Source organism: Mesocricetus auratus, unplaced genomic scaffold, assembly GCF_017639785.1.
Source record: "Mesocricetus auratus isolate SY011 unplaced genomic scaffold, BCM_Maur_2.0 Super-Scaffold_100007, whole genome shotgun sequence".
Lineage (NCBI taxonomy): Eukaryota > Metazoa > Chordata > Mammalia > Rodentia > Cricetidae > Mesocricetus > Mesocricetus auratus.
In genome coordinates this window covers 49,257,762-49,268,414 of record NW_024429191.1, presented here as the reverse complement: position 1 = coordinate 49,268,414, position 10,653 = coordinate 49,257,762, and the positions used below count along the sequence as shown (strand labels likewise).

Below are 10,653 nucleotides of genomic sequence, written 5' to 3'. Positions count from 1 at the left end.
GAATGTTCATTAGGAAACCAGTAAACATATATGACATCTAGTAACTAACAGAGCTGTTCCTTAAAATGATCAGGTGGATGTGAGCAGGGCTTCAGGAAGCCTCTTCTGGGTAATACCATCAAGAGAAAGCAGCACGATGTCAATGAGCTCATGGTTTGCTGCCCCCTGTATTTGAGATGAGGCAGTGAGTACATAAAGCCTGTGTATGTGTGACTCAATACAAAGAACAGTCTTTGAACAAACAAAAACGGTGGTGGTTGGTAGGAAAGAGAAATCAGGGTCAGGGAACGGGCAGGAGGGAGCTTGCTTTTTCACTATTTACCATTTTCTACTATTCAGACTTTTTAAATCATGGATTGCCTTTTAAACAGCACTAAAAACATAACTTTTTTTTTTTCTCTAAGGCATCATTCTTCAATCCATAGTCATGGGCTTTTCCTCTGAATCCTCTGACTCAGAACCTGAGACTGAAGAGCCTAATTCTGGATCTTTTTTTTTTTTTTTTTTTGAGACAGGGTTTCTCTGTATTGTTTTGGAGGCTGTCCAGGAACTCGCTCTGTAGACCAGACTGGCCTTGAACACACAGAGATCCTCCTACCTCTGCTCCCGAGTGCTGGGATCAAAGGCGAGCGTCACCATAGCCCGGCCTCTAATTCTGGATCTTTATCTTGCCTCCCAGAGGACTCTGATTTTCCCGGTGAAGTTAGGTCCATGGCCTTAGAGAACAAGGAGCAGGGTCACAGGAGTCAGGGACGCTAGAGGCTAAGACTTAAAAGGGGTTAGTTCCATTTGTGACAAATCCAGCAGGGGTAGGAGATGGCCTGTGACAGGCTAAGCAAAACCTGTGGATAAATGATTTAATTACAATTTCATGAGCGTCAACACAGACCAATGCCTGCAAGTTACTCTCATTTGCCTCAACAAAACCTACCTCACTTCTTGTTGGCTGCTCCGACCACTGGTCTGAGTTTACACACTACACCTTCCAGCCTTCACTTGAGGCTTTGCCATGGTCCCAAATGTTTATCCTTGTACATCCCCTAACTCATTTTCAGTTCTCTTCTTGAAGGTCACTTCCTCTAGGGAAATCATGCCCCAGCCCCAACCTACATCATGACACACTGATGCATTCTCAGTTCCCATTCTTGGGACCAGGGAGTGCTACCAGGGAATGACTTACTGCTCGTATATCCCAATATCCTGCTTGGCACACAGTAGGAACGTAGGTCACGACTGTCCACGGAATGGAGCCTTTAGGAAGGTTTCCTGGCTAATTTTATGTCAACTTGGAGAGGAGGGAGCCTTAACTGAGAAAATACCTCCATTAGAGGCAAGCCTGTGTGTAGGGCTTTTTCTTAGTCATCAACTGGAGAGGGCCCAGCCCATAGTGGGTGATGTCACCTCTGGGCAGGTGGTCCAGGTTCTGTAAGAAAGCAGACTGAATAGGCCATGGGGAGCAAGCCAGTAAGTAGCACTCCTCCACGGTCTCTACATCAGCTCCCGCCTCCAGGTTACTGTTTGAGTTCTTGTCCTGACTTCCTTCAGTGATGGGCTATGGTGTGGAAGTGTAAGCAAATGAACCCTCTCCTCCCCAAGTTCCTTTCCTTTGGTCACGGTGTTTCATCACAGGGGTAGCAGCCTTATCTAAGACGGTCACCTGCAGGAGTTGCAGTGGGTGATGTGAGAGGTGAGAAATGTCTGTAGTGTTGCTGACTCCTTCCCACCCAGCCTTTGGCCCAGTCTGACCCTTACTGATGTTGCTCATATGACATCTGTCTGGTGAGGTACGCAGATGTGGTTACACAGTCCCAGAAGCAGACTGCCTCACAAACTGGAAGGAACAGTGGAGACAAACCTAACAAGGTCAACTGTGGGCATGTGTTGCCAGACTCAGCAGAGAGGATCCTGCCCTGCCTCGCTCCCAGGACCATCAGGCCTTCGGGGAAGTTAGTATTTTCTCTGTAGATGACTAAGCTTACTTTGTGGCTTTACCAAGCTCTACCCTGGAGTGTGCCCCTACCAATTCAAGTTTGAATATTTACCTTGGGACACAGGCATAGCATGTTCATCCAGTAAACATTTATTGATAACCCATGTAAGGTACCCTGTGATGTAGGAAAAAAAGCATCATGGGTGGGCACACTGTATGCCCCTTAAACTCTGCTGAGAAAACACGTACACACTCATACCTATTCAAAGGTTTATTTCTTCCCTATTCTCTGAAACAAAGAAATGGCCTTGCCCCCCCCACCCGCCCAAAGTTTCATCTTCAAGGAATGGGAGGCAGAAGTGGTGGCTTGGGGGGGCAGGTTGGTATGAGGTCAAGTGTGGGAGTTCTTTCTACCCCTTGTCTCTGCAATCGCTCCTCACTTTCAGTGTTCCCTTCCCAAAACTCTAGGTGTGCACCCAGCTTGCCACCCTAGGGAGCAGGGCTAGGGCAGCAGAGCTGAAGCCAAAAGATCAATGCCCACTTTCAACAAGTGATGGGTCCAGTGCGCATCTTGGGTGGATGAGGAAGGAGGAGAGGCGGGGCCCCTCGCACAGTGGGGTCTTGGTTCTGCCCCTACCTCTCCCAGCCCCTTTTCCTAGCAGAATTGGTCGTCACAGTCGTCATCCTTCATCCCCTTCAGCCGAAGCCGGGCAAAGTCCTCAAACACAATGTCGTCATCTGTGGCATAGCTTGGTGACAATAAGGAGTAGATGAAGTGAGGAGGTGAGGGCTTCTGGCCGTTCTTTGAGCCTCCCACTCTGCTTCCCTCCCGCCCCATCTCACAGGAGACAAGGGACTTAAGTGGCAGCCTCAACAGGCTGAGTCATCGGATTTGATACATCTACCAATCTCTCCCACCAGAAGGAAACACCCACCAGGTAAGAGAGTGGATCTGAATGATACGGGAATCTCTGTCCCAGAGGATCAAAGTAAGAAGGCAGGGAGGGTTCCTTACTTGGTATCAAATTCGATGAGGTTGGTATCCACAGGAGCATCTGTTTCCTGGGGGACTGAGGGCAGAGAGGGGGTGGGTGGATGGGCACCAGAAGGAGCACCATTTCTCCACTGGCCCTGCTTCTGACCCGCTCTGAGGGGCTCAGGGGTTGGGGTGCTCACCTGACTGGGGTCTGGGAAGGGTGATGTGGTCATGAGGCTTGGGGTGCATGAGAACAAAAGGCAGCTCCACGGAGACATCCCTGGGGAGGGAGAAGGGTTGCCTGAAGAGGACAGCTACCACAAACCCACGGAGTCACAGACAAGCACGTGACCAGGCTTCCCCACTGTACTCACCCGCCTCGAGACACCACCAGCTTCACCTTGACCCTGTAGGATACCAGGATTCCCAGCACCTCCTTGTTGGCTCCCTCCTTCACGCTGCAATTGGGAAGAGGGAGCTGGGTCAGGGATCCAGGGCTCCCACAGCATCAGCCCCAGCCATGAAGGCTCATGGCATCCCCTACGCAGGACCCTCCTGGGGCTGCATCTCGGCCAGTCGCCGGGGTTGCTCTGATCTGCAGCTCCTCTCACCTCCTCTCTTTGTGGTCCCTTCTCACCATGTGGGCCTGTGTGGTGGTGTAGCGCGCACCCAGCTAGAAGGCCCCACTGGGTGAGGCTCTGGCCTCCTGGGGCCACAGGTGCCCAAGGTCATAGTGACATATCACAATTGCTCACGCACACTGGGGACCACTCCACCTGAGTCTCAAAGCTCGCAGATCTCTCTGCCTGGAGTCCTCTGCCTGCACATCCACAATGCCTCCTTCCTCTGGGTCCTTCAGTATTCACCCTTTGTGGCCAATCTATTTACAAGCAACACAGACTGACCCTTTCTATGCGTTATCCCTCCTGCTCCGCTTGCTCTTCCCACTTAACACTTGTTCCTAACATGCTATCCAGTTTACCACTTATCTGATTGTCTGGCTTCCCTCCCTTAGGATGTGAGAGGTTTTTGTCACTTCTGTTCACTGATACCTCCCTGGCACACAGCCTGTCCCCTGTCCCCCAGTCCTCCAGCCCTGCCCTCACATGGTACTGGAAGCCAAGTTGGTGTCTTCATGCTTGAGCTGGCCGTCCAGGGCAAGGCCACGCTTTTCCCGGTTGTCACTGAGCAGTGGGGTTATGGTGTACACCTTGCAGAACGTGGAACTGGGAGATACCTGGTCACTGGGGGTTGGGAACAAGGGAACGAGATTCTTGGAGAGACTGGGCTGAGGGAGGTTCATCTTACCACCTCAGGCAGCACCTCCTCCTTCACTGTCCATCTGGGCAGATTATGAGGGGGTAGGTTCTAACTCAAGCTGTTAACAGCCTGGAGCCCCCAGGCTACAGAGGGACACCCTTCCAAGTGCAATGAGTTCCGCAGAACCCTGCCTTTCACACCCTCCCTGAGTGTGGGTCCCGCGCCTGGCGCTCTCACACCCTCCCCGAGTGTGGGTCCCGCGCCTGGCGCTCTCACACCCTCCCCGAGTGTGGGTCCCGCGCCTGGCGCTCTCACACCCTCCCCGAGTGTGGGTCCCGCGCCTGGCGCTCTCACACCCTCCCCGAGTGTGGGTCCCGCGCCTGGCCCGTACTCACTCTTGTTCATGCTGAGCCACAGGGCACTTGTACTGCGCGGTGCTGAAGAGGCAAATGTCAGCATACTGTCTCACTGTGGGAAGGGGACCAAGTGGCTTTGGGTGAAGTATAGACTACTACCGTACCACAACTCCAGACCACATGGTGTGAACCCCACATGGGGGCAGCACACCCCCACCTCCTACCCCTGGCCAGCAGCCCTCCTATAATAAACCCTGGGACTGAGCATCATCTGGCAACAGACTAAATTCTTTATGCCCTGGTGGGTCTCCCACACTGGGATATGGCCTGGGCTGACATGGCAGCAGAAGCCCCCTGTAAGGAGGTACTTCCTCCCCCACGCCCGTGTCCACCCCCACCTCCTACCAGAGACTCTGATCTTCTTGACCGTCTTGGCCGAGTTGTTGGTGACATGGACGTTGACATTGAGTGGCTCCCCGTGGTAGTACAGCTTTTGAAGGGAATGGATTACATAGCTTGCACTTGCTTTCACTGGCTTCAACTTGGGTACCTCCCTGACAGAGGCTGCTCTGCCCCACCCCCAACCCCAGCCCATAGCACCTCAACCCAAGTGAGGCAACCACCTTAAAAAAAAAATCCCAAACCACCATCCTGCCTGTGACTTTGCCCCTCCCCCAGACTCTGGCCTGCTTTGTGGTATCTCTGTCACCCTCTCACACCTCTTTGTCCAGGGAAGCCTCTAGGTGCAGGGACCTCCGGTCAGACATGAGGAAGTGGCGTGTGGTTTCTGCTGAGGGCTGGGGGCCAGGTGTCTCTGGAGCAAACTGTACCTTTCTGATGATAAGCCGCACAGAGTTCCTGAGTCAGGGGTTGGAGGAGCGGAAGGGTTAGTTCCAAAGACATTACAATTCAACTCAGATTCCTACCTCCCACAGGGGCCTGGGGCTCCGTGAGCCTGGGAGGGAGTTGTTAAACCAGAGACCAAGTTTCTTACCTTTTGTGGCTTTTTTCTTCTAGAGATTTGGCACAGAAGGCACGAATCTCAAAGTCGACTCCGCAGGCCTTGGAAAGGGGAGGAAAGGCCACCTCTTACTCAAGGCTCCTGTTGCCACTTCCAACACACCCCTTCCTTCCTCCTTGCTTCACTCCCCTGAGGTTCGAACTTCTGCCCCATCACAGAAACAGGGACTCTCTTGCCCCCCTGTCTCCCTCCAGTTCGGCACCTGACAGAGGCTGGCTCATGGCATGGAGGAACCCCCACACCCAGGTACATGTTCCAGATGCAGTGACCACACCATGCACACCCATGTCCATGGGGACACCTCCTTGTCTTCAGGAACCCCCGAACTTCACCCTCTAGTTCAGCTGTGTTTTGGGCTTCTGCTGAGCCCAGTTCTGTTCACATACTGTGACAGTTGTCCCTCCCTTACCTTCCCTGTGTCCTCTGGTCCTGGCTGCAGTGTGACAGAGCAAGGCAAATTCTGGGGTATCTGTGGCAGAGAAAGGGAGGGTTTTCAGTCCCTGGTAACAGGTGCCTCATCACACGTCCATCCCACAGCCCTCGGAGAATGGGGAGCATCCTCACTGTGAAAAAAAACGGATGTGCATGCTGGCCCAACTTCTTCAGCAGTCGGTCTTGTAGCCGGGTGGGGGGCCGGGGTGGGTTGGGCATGGGGGGAAAGGCTTGGTAGGTGGCGATGAACAGATCTTTGCGGAAAGACAGACCCAGTACATCCAGGTCTTCTCGGCCATAGCGGAAGGCGCAGGTGAGGGTCACAAACACTGGAAAGTGAGGGCAAGGTGGGGTGACCAGGTGGTGTGATCCTTCATGTCACCCCCATCCATCCTCAGCATGACAGACTTCCCTGAATCCTACCCCCTGCTTCTGCCTCAGCCTTTCATCTCTCTGGGACACCCTACCAATGCCAAGCCATCAAATTCCTTCTTTTTCCTGCCTCCCCTCCAGCTCCTGGAGTTGGATGTAGTACCTTTTCGGTCCTTCAAGTAGTCAGGATCCACGAGCACCACCCCATCTAGGAAAGGGAGACGTGGATTCATTTTCCGAAGGCGCCCTTTCCCCATCCCCAGAACCAGGAGCCTCCTCCCTCTTGGGAGATGAGCCATCCCCTTCCAAACAAACTTACCCACAGGGTCCACTTTGTCCAGGTGATCTACAAAGTCGCGCTTGCCCAAGTACACGGTGAGCTGAGGATGTCAAGGGTCACAGGCAAAATTGGGGAGGATGGTGGCAAGCCACCAGAGCCCTCAAAGATGGAGGCCCTGTCCTGGGTTCTCCTTGGCTGGGTTATCAGGAAGGAGTTTCTCCCAGTGTTATTGGAAGGTGAGAGTGGTAGGGTTTTCCAGAATATTCAGTAAAGCTTTCATTTAGGTTTTTGTCTGCTCCTTTGGTCACTTTTCATACTGCTGCCCACCAAGCAAGGATAGAAGTGTATGTGTGTGTATATGTGTGTGTTCCCATGTCTTCAGGGAAGCACTCAGCCAGACCAGGCAGTTAGCAGCCGTCCCCACAAAGGGCTCTTCAATAAACAGGCCACAGCCTGGGGACTATTAACTTTTCCTAGCCCCAAGTACCCTGGGTTGGTTCCTAAGAGAGTTACAAGCTTGCTTAGGAACGTAGCCTGGTCCCCACCCAGCCCTGTGGCTTCTTCAGATTGTGGCAAGGGGCTTAAGGAGGGACGGAAGTCTGCTTTTAGCTGTCACAGGAAGTGGGGAGCTAAGGGCTGGGGATCAACTGGGGGTAGGTTGGGCTTTGATAGGGCCCAGGGAAGATCAAAGCATAAGCACTGTGGGTGACTCACCTTGCAGTTAGGGCTTGACTTCTTGAAGACCCTAACAAAACAGAAAGGGAGACCCCACTGCCTCCCTTAGACTCGGCAGGGACCACCACGCCAGGACTTATCCCTCCCTAGCCCGAGAAGTGGAATTCACCCAGGATCCCTGCTCTACCCTCCCCACTTCTTTTTTACGAAGCCCCAGTATTTTCCACACGGCAGCCCCTGAAGCCAACTGTCAGGGCAAACACTTGCTCCTTTGGTTTGATCTGCCTCTACAGTAATGGCCACCGGTTGCCCCAGGAACCATCTAGACTTTCCCAAAGGGATCTTCCCCAGAAGGAAATGTGAACTGGATGGCTACACAATGTCTGGGTCAGACCTAACACACTTTTCTTGTCTAACTATGTAACCCTGGCTGGCCTGGAACTTGATATGTAGACCAGGCTGGCCTCAAATCTGAGATCCACCTGCCTCTGCATACTCGATGCTGAGATGAAAGGCGTGAACCACCACACTCAGTTAAACTGCCTCTAGCTTCAAGGACCCCTGGGTGACGCCTGGAGCAATGCCTTGACTTTGCCCCTCAGTTTCTACTGAAGGCACTGCTCCTATCTGCTTATTTCATGAACCTCCAAGATCCCCATCTCTGACCTCAGCAACTTAAAAAAAAATCCATTTGTGGGTCAAGGCTTAACTCAGACATCATCTCCATCAGATTGAAGACTCAGCCTCGACTTTAATCACCAGCACACGCCCCCCACCCCAGTTCATTTTACATCTTGTTTATATTTTACTTGTGATTTCACAAAGGCTGACAGCTCTTAGACTGTGACCCTTGGGACCTTGTACACTGAGGTATACCAACACAGTAGCATTCATGTGACAAAGAGGATGCTGGCTAATATTTATTGAGTGACTGTTCTGGTCCTAGCAGTGTTCCAATTGCATTGACTACTCTGATAGTCCAATGACAGAAGTTGAAATAATTCCTGTTTTAGATCGAAGAAACCAAAGCATAGAGAGGTCAAGAATTTTGTCAAAGGTCACAGAGAATGTACATGGTGGAAGGCAACTCTGGCTTTACGTTCCTGCTGTCAACCATTAAATTGTTAAACTGAGTTTGTCCAGTTGAAGGGGGTTTTCTATACAGGCACTGAAATAATCTATGTCTACACTCCACCCATGCTGGGAGCACAGGGAGCTGTCTAGAGACCCCAGGGCTCTGGCCATTTTGAAGCACCATGCTACCTCTTTTTTTTTTTTTAAGTTTTTTTTCCTTCCCTTTTTTTAAAATTTAAGTTAGAAACAAGCTTGCTTCACATGTCAATCCCAGCTCATGCTACCTCTTCTAATGCACTTTGCTTCAGCAGCAACTCCTGGAAAGGGTCCCTAGAGAATGAACTGAAACACTACCCAGTATTCCATCCCTCCTTCAACTCATGTGACACATAGGGTCACATGACAAACTCATAGGGTACCCCTGAGTATCCCCCAAGCAAAAAAAAAAAAAAGTACTTATGGACAGGGTAGGAGTTGAATAACCCTTGTAATTTCTCTTCCAATTAGGGCTGGCAGCTAGTACATCACCTAGGCTTGGTCTCTCTTCTGGCCTCCCTCCATCCTGCGTTTCCCCCACTAGAAGCCCTGCAGGAAGGCTGTGACAGCCAGTGTGCCTCTAGGTTCGCTGCCCCAGAGTAATTACAGGGCACCTGCCCTCTACATGTTACCCAGCCATCTCTTGCTTGGTTAGGAAGGGGAATCGTGCACATACTGAGGCCGGCCATATCGGCAGAGTAAGGGAATTTCAGGGAGGTGCCCAGCTGTGGGAGGGATCAAAGGCAGATGCCCTTTTGTACTTCCTGCCATTCTTTCCATTTCCTATGGCCCACAATTTGATGAGACTGTAGGGAATTATGCCAAGTCAGCAGTGCCTCCTTGGTCCATCTATTCCCTCTCCTGAACCACGCAACGGAAATTTGGGGGCCTCCCCTAAGTAAGTGACTTCCCCTTTCTCTGGGGCGTTTTAACCCCAAATCCAGGAGGCCAATAGTCCCTCTGATCCTCTCTCTCAAATATGAGTCCTCCTGACGCTCAGAAGCCTAAATTCTCATACCCCAAGGGCAGTGGGAGTGGTAGGGTTGATCCTGCGTTTTGCAGAGAGACTGTTCAGGGTCAGACCCTTATTCCTAGTCCTCTCTGGCTTGAGGGCAGAGAGCCCCAACTCATTCTTTTGCTCTTGCTCCCTTGGAACTCAAGCATTCACCCCATGTCCTCTTGGGGGTGTTTGGTCACAACAGGAAGTGGATTTTGCTATAGACCGAAAAAGAGAACTCTGGTATCTGTGGAAGGAAGGAGCCTCGATTGCACAGAAAACATCCGGGGAGAGGATGTGTGTGCCCAGGGCAGATATTACCCCCCCCCGACAGGAATACAGTCCAATTTCATCTAGGGTCCCTATGCACTCTACGCCCTCAAGAAGAAGCTGTTGCTCCCAGCAACCTAGGAGAAGACCGAAGTTTGATAGCAGAGCTATCCGGCCCTTGGGACAGATGGGAGCAAACAGACTATGGGTTGTTGGACAGGAGGCTTTCCATTGGTTGGGCACCAGTCTAGGGGAATCCCTTCCCAGCATCCAGTCTCCCAGCACACAACCCCTCGGGGCCGGCCACCTGCTCCTCCTTCCTCCGCCTCTGCATCTCAGCCTGCACAGAGAACCCAGTAGTCCGACTCCTACATCTCTGCGAGAACCCAGGCGTGGGTTTCTCGATCACTATCAGCTCTTGCTTTCTGCAAGAGCCCAAGCACGCACCCCAGCCCCAATATCTTCCAGGACCTAGGCTTGCGGCCCCAGACCACTACCCTCTAGGGACCCAGGCATCCGGCCCCCGGGTTTTTTGCCCGGTGTCCTTGTCTGGGGATCATGCTGTCACCCTCCGCGAGCCGCCGCCCATGTCCCGCAGCACGGCCCCACCTCCCTTACCTAGTCCCGGGTTTTTCCCCCATGGTGCGCGCGCGCTCGCTCGCCGCCCTCCGCCCGCCGGGTTCGCGGTTCGCTCGCAGCCTTCTTGCCCGCTGCCAGGTTCCCCCGCTCCTCCCCGCGCCACTGCGCACGCGCGTCCTCTCTCTTTCTCCTCCTTCCCCTCCCCTCGGGTCTGGGTCTCGGTGAGCCCGGGCCAGCTGCGTCAGCCGGATCCCGCGCGCTGCGGCGCTGCCCGCCCTCCCCGGACTGACTCCGCCCCACGCCTCCGTCCTCGATCTCCCTCGGGGACGCCTCTCCGCGCGGTCCCTCTCCCGCTCTCCCCGCCCATCTCGCCTCCCCTCCTCAACCCCTTGGAA

At 53.0% G+C, this 10,653-nt stretch overlaps 1 protein-coding gene across 2 annotated transcripts; it reads right to left on the bottom strand.

Moving 5' to 3' along the window:
- Positions 1–2,057: 2,057 nt before the first annotated feature.
- Arrb2 (arrestin beta 2) lies at positions 2,058–10,444 on the bottom strand. 2 transcript variants are annotated; one of them, XM_040749011.1, is made up of 15 exons: positions 10,298–10,444; positions 7,342–7,372; positions 6,667–6,727; positions 6,511–6,555; positions 6,108–6,304; positions 5,953–6,012; positions 5,517–5,584; positions 5,242–5,380; positions 4,928–5,012; positions 4,562–4,634; positions 4,013–4,150; positions 3,281–3,364; positions 3,107–3,207; positions 2,946–3,000; positions 2,058–2,679 (listed from the first exon to the last, which is right to left on the bottom strand). In XM_040749011.1, the coding sequence occupies exons 1-15, from the start codon at positions 10,318–10,320 to the stop codon at positions 2,586–2,588; spliced, it is 1,254 nt and encodes a 417-aa protein (XP_040604945.1). In that variant the 5' UTR covers positions 10,321–10,444; the 3' UTR covers positions 2,058–2,585. The 2 variants fall into 2 exon arrangements, with proteins under 2 accessions (XP_040604945.1, XP_040604946.1); XM_040749012.1 differs by having other exon boundaries at positions 3,107–3,186; positions 10,298–10,438.
- Between the last annotated feature and the right edge of the window lie 209 nt (positions 10,445–10,653).